At 35.5% G+C, this 6,000-nt stretch overlaps 1 protein-coding gene across 1 annotated transcript in view; it reads right to left on the reverse strand.

The window, feature by feature from the left end:
* Positions 1 to 2,652, reverse strand: part of spock3 (SPARC (osteonectin), cwcv and kazal like domains proteoglycan 3) — a 47,695-nt gene extending 45,043 nt beyond the window's left edge. The window contains exons 1-2 of the mRNA XM_022681785.2: positions 2,484 to 2,652; positions 2,210 to 2,359 (exon numbers count right to left, since the gene is read on the reverse strand). Coding sequence (XP_022537506.1) covers positions 2,210 to 2,359 — 150 coding nt within the window. The 5' untranslated portion in view covers positions 2,484 to 2,652. The remainder of the gene's footprint in view (positions 1 to 2,209; positions 2,360 to 2,483) is intronic.
* Between the last annotated feature and the right edge of the window lie 3,348 nt (positions 2,653 to 6,000).

Genomic DNA, 6,000 nt, shown 5'->3' on the forward strand with positions numbered 1-6,000 from the left:
ACCCTCTACCATTTATGAAATCCACAACAGACAGCAATAATTCTGTGAAAATGTTGGTCATCAGTCTGGAAAACACTGGAAGATGTTTTTTTCTATTTGTTTCATACCTGTCTTGTATTTAATTATTATTATTATTATTATTATTATTATTATTAAATATGTATTTTTTATTTATTTAAGTGTATAAAAAATGTTATGTGATGTGATATATGTCATATATTTATTGTATGGATCAAGTGATGCTCTCCATGCTTCTACATATGGCCGCACTACTTTCAAATCCATTGATTTAGGATAAATGTTACTTATTTTTATTTGTTTTAAAAAGACCTAATGTAACCTTTTTTTAAAAAAGGTGACAAGTCTGTGAGTTTATGAGTTAGCTCAATGTGAGAACAAAAAAAATGTACAGTTCTGTGGAGAAACTTGGTTGGAAGCTAAAATGTAAGGTATATAAATGTTAGTGACAAAGTGACAAAAAGTAAAGTAGATATTTGACCATATTTTAATCAACGGTTAGCAAAGTCCAAATAGAATAGAACAACTGAAAGTTCTTTATTAATATATTGATTGTTTTACTATGTTTTAACATGATATGCCCTGAGTGCTTTTATTATGAAGCCCAAAATGGTGGATTAGCCACCATGGCTAATGGCTAACTGGAGATGCTAACAGTTTTCTGAGATGAATTACTTATCACTAATATTTAAAAACACATGGAGAGCACTTGCTGGTTAGATTAGTAGGTTCTGTGGTTTAATAAGATGATGGTTTGAACAGTTTCTTGTTTATTGACCTCAGAACTCCACAATGCTAGCTGATAGCTAAACTCAGCAGTAGGCATTAGTAAGTTCTGCTGTTCGATATGATTTGTATAAGATGTCTGTTAGGGCTGGGAAACACAGAGCATCTCAAAATATAATATTATCTGAGCTTGTGTAATAAACACTGTGAATTTTAGTAGGCCTTGCACTTGCAGCTCTGCTTATAGACTCTTGTTGTTTTGCTGATTTTGCAATTTCAGAAAAATCTTGATTGTAAACATTGGTGCTGGTTGCTCTGTTAGCAAATTATCGCATGATTTCAAGTTCAGGTTTGGTTTTAACACAACCATTACAAACAAAAAGCAAAGTTTTTGGTCCCCAAAGCGGCTGCTACAGCTAAGGATTACAATGATAACAGGATTGATTAGTGCCCCCATGTGGAGCAATGAAGGAGTGACTCCCCCAGCCAAATATCAATATTTAAAGTATCACAAACAAAACCCATATGATATATTGCCCTCTTGCATCCCTAATGTCTATACATAAATCTGTTTTTTAGTTATGAAGGTTTTTTAGCCTTCAGCTATTGAAGCAGCTATTGGTTCAATGCTAGCTAACAGCTACATTCAATAGTTAGTTATATCACAATACTGTGACTCTGCAATACTCGATATATTGTAAGACAATTCTCTACGATATAATAAAAACTCAGAAATAAGCAAATACCAGGCATTATAGAAATTATTGGGGACAGTTTCACAGAATTTGACAACCAAGCTCTAATATTGTGAAATAGCCACATAGAGTGCCATACATTAGAACTGCTGATGTTAAAACATAAACTAAATGTAAAACAAACAACAAGCCCTGTTTTATATTTTTGGTCCCCAAAGAGGCCGCTGCAGCTAACAGCTCCAACTAGGCAGTTTAGAGAGATTACGTTTAAAAATATATAGTAACAATAAATGAATAAATAAATATTGATATTTGCGACCATGTCTTATTAACACATACTGCCAAAAAAATAAATAAAAAAAGAATGTGATATAACACTATCGATATATCATCCCAGCCCTTTAGTTGTAAAGGTCAGAACATTGCCATTTTGCATTGCAGTAAATAATAATAATAATAATAATAATAATAATAATAATAATAATAATAATAATAATAATAATAATAATAAATAATAAAACCCAGTAAATAATAAAGCCTTAATTATAACAACGTAACACAAAGATAATGTATTAGTGAGCTGCAGCAGAGCAGTTCTTCCAGTTGGAACAAGCTAAAGCTAAAATCCTGGGCTGGATTTTCATTGTGAGGACCTGGATTATCCATCTCTAGGCACAATCACACACAAACACACCGACACACACATGCTGGCATAAAAGCACTAAGGGGACAAACATTAGACTGAGCACCAGCGAAACGGGGACACTCACGTCTCGGAATTTGTCCCACCGTCCTGTCAGCCATTTGTCATCCAGGAAATTGCCGCTGTCTCCGCGGCCGGAGGCTCCGGGCAGCGCCGCCGAGCACACGCACACACCCGCGCACACACACACCAGCAGCAGCAGCGCAGCGCGGAGCATCTGCAGCGGGGAAGAGGAGAAACACACACACACACACCGAGATCAAACACACACCGACATTATCATCCACATTCACCCAGACACCCAGCAGGAACCGTTAAAACCGTTAGTGCACCTCACTAACCTTCACAACGCGCCGAGAACAGCGACTGCAGACAGACCACTCTACCTCCCTCTCTCTCTCTTTCTCTCTCTCTCTCCTTCCCTCGCTCTGTCTATCTATTTATCTGTCACGCGCGCACTCCGTGTGTCTCCCTCTCTCTCTCTCTCTGCCGCGCGCTCTCGCGCTCCCTCTCTCTGCGCACTGAGCGTATGCCTGGAGGAGGCGGAGGACGTGCTCTCTCTCTCTCTCCCTCTCTCTTTCTCTCTCTCTCTTCCCCTCTCTCTCTCTCTCTCTCTCTCTCTCTACCACACTCTCTCTGAATGCATTAAGAGTTCATTTTACTGGAACTAAGGGGTCTGAGCCCAACTTCTGGAAAAATAAAAACATTGCACCATAATAATAATAATAATAATAATAATAATAATAATTTCACACCAACTCTCCGTACATATGTATAGATATATATTAGGGCTGTCAATGTTTAAGCGTTGACACGCGCTATTAATTTTGAATCAGTAATGCTTTACAATTTTTTAACCCTCCTATTATCTTTGGGGTCAATTTGACCCCATTCAAAGTTTAAAGCCTCTGAAAAAAGAGTTGACATTAGTTTTGTGATTCATATATATCGTCTTCTCCTAATTTGATAAAGACAGTAAGTAAAACATAAGATGGTTCAAATGTATATCAACTTCAGTGTCTGTTTTATTAGGCTGTTTTATTGGTGTAAAACATAAGAAATCTCAATATTTTACACATATTTGTGTGATAATAATATCAAGTATACTATTACATTCAGTTTTATTATCGTTCTCTAAAATTACCTTCAGTTTAGGGCCTGGCTTAACAACACAACACTTATAATACTTACATAATAGTAATAAACCACTTATAATAATACCAGAACAGCTAATAATTTGTCAAATAAACATAAAAAACTGGTGAGTAAAATTTGCTAACATGTTATTTTATTATCTGGAATTATAATAATTTTTTTAGAGTTAAATTGCTGGGATCATATTGACCCAGAGAATAAAAGGTGTTACTAAATTCGAGAATAGCAGGAGGGTTAAACGCAGATTAATTAAGGCATCAAGTTTGTCCCCTACTTCAGCCGCAATGTGCCCCTCCCCCGCCCAACCCACTGATTTCTCTTCTGGCTGAATGACTGAACGCCAGCAGTAAAACTCCGTTTCACCCTTTCAGCTCTGACCCGGTTAGAGAGCTTTGTTTGGTTTCTCTTTCTCTGTTTCTCTCTCCCTCTCTCTCTCTCTCTCTCGCTTCTGCGCCAAATAGTGAGTCGGACAGATAGCTTTGTGTTCTTTCTCTCTCTTTCTCTCTCTCTCTCTGCGACTGTCTCTCTGTCTCTCCCTCTAAATCACAATTTTGTTGTAATTAATCGAATATAATTTTTTTAATCGATTGATACCACTAACATATATCATTCTCTATTTCTCTTATGATATTTCTCCTTTTCTTTTTCTCTTTCACTCTCTAGCCCTCTTTCTCTTTTTCTCTCTTTCTCAATTCAATTCAGCTTGTCTGTACTGAATGCCTCAATATGAGCAATCATAATAATTAACTAATAATAATAAATATAACAAAATAACTCATTATCACCATTATTATGATAAATACAATAAATATACACTATATTCCCAAAAGTATTCACTCATTTGTCTTCATACACATTTGAATTTGAGGGACATCACATTCTTAATTCATAGGGTTTTTAATAAGATGTTGGCCCACCTTTACACAGCTATTCCAGCTTTAACTATTCTGGGAAGGCTTTCCACAAGGTTTAGTAATGTTTTTTCTACGGGAATGTTTTACCATTTCTTCAGAAGCACATGGATGAGATAAGACTGTGATGTACGAGAAGGCCTGGCTCACAGTCTGTGCTCTAATTCATCCCAAAGGTGTTTTATCAGGGTGACGTCCGGTGTGCAGTCATGTTGGAACAGGAAGGGGACGTCCCCAAACTGTTCCAGAAAAACCTTTAGTTTATAACCACCTTAAGACAGCCTGTAACTGTTTAAGTTGAGTTTTTTTTTTACCTTTGTATTTATTTTGTTTATTTCATTCTTTTATCTATTTAACTTAATCTTCTGTTTTACCTTTTATTTTATTTTTATCAATTACTTTCTTTATAATGTTGGTTTTGTTTAATTTTTTTGTCCACTATCTCTTTATTTGTGTTTATTATCTTTTATTATATACTGTATATTGTCGCTGTCCAATGAAAAACACTTATCTCCAAAACAGCAACTATACAGGAGAGAGAAAAAAACTTTTAAACTTTCAATGGAAGTCAATGTAAAATGAGTTTATTCCAGGTCATTTTGAAGAGTTTCTATTGGTCTGTTCATCAAGAAATTTTGGCACAGTGTAAGGGACAGTTAGTCTGTTCAAATTATGTAGTAAACTAAAAATAAAAACTAAACTAAAAACTAAAAAGTGTTTTTCATAGGACAGCGGCGATATGTATTCTTAATTAAAGCTTATACTTTTTCGCTTGTTTTCTAATGCTTTTACCATTTGATTTTTATAGTTTTTTTTCACGAAGTTCCTTATTTTAACTTTTAATTTACATGTTTTTAGTCTGTTTAAGTTGTTATTGTTCGGCTGCATTAAAATGAGGGTTACCATCAATGTTCTAGCAAAAGTGAAAATAAAAATTAATGGATTGATCAATTGATTGATTGATTCAATTCTTCCTCTGTAAAGTCGTAAATAATAACACATCCCACACTAAATGCCAAAGCGTCTGATCATCTCAGTTCTCCTGCTCCATGATCTCACGCTCTCCCTCTCCCTGGCTTCTGCAAATGGCTTCTTAATAGTTTTATGCAGCCTTTACCCACATGCTTTCCTGTAATTTAGCAATTTAGCACTGTGTGTGTGTGTGTGTGTGTTTACAAGGAAATCCATTCGGCCTGGCTGTCTGGCTGAAATGAAAAGACTTTTAGAAACATCCATTAGCTACAAGATCAAAGGCCAACACCTATCAACACACACATTATACAACCGTGTCATGTCATTATTTTTTGGGGGGGGACTTTCAACATGATGACATGTTCACGTGATGCTTTTATCCCCCACTAAATTAGCCAGAATTTCAAAGCCGCACTATTTTCTACGTATCACAGAAAGTCTTGTAGGTGGTACACTTTTCTATTTACAATTAAATACATGCTAAGTTGTTTATTTTAGTGTAGAAAAGCCTAAACGTCACAATGTCTCTCAAAACAATAAAGCAAAAAAAAAAATGAGGTCTCTAGTTGCCTCTACTGGCTGGTTGCATTATAATGTGTTTCCATATGTTTCAATGACAGGGTAGATGAAACGTTAAAAGACCGTTTAGAACGTTACAGAAATAAGAATGTTCCAGGAACGTTCTAAATTATAATAGGGATTTGCATTTCAACGTTATTAGAATGTTTCTCACATGACTTTCCCAGTTAGACAAAGGCGAATGTTATGTAAACGTTAAAAAAATCATTCCCAAAACAAAAATGAAAACGTTGACGCAGGT

The sequence above is a fragment of the Astyanax mexicanus genome, chromosome 25 (assembly GCF_023375975.1).
Source record: "Astyanax mexicanus isolate ESR-SI-001 chromosome 25, AstMex3_surface, whole genome shotgun sequence".
Lineage (NCBI taxonomy): Eukaryota > Metazoa > Chordata > Actinopteri > Characiformes > Acestrorhamphidae > Astyanax > Astyanax mexicanus.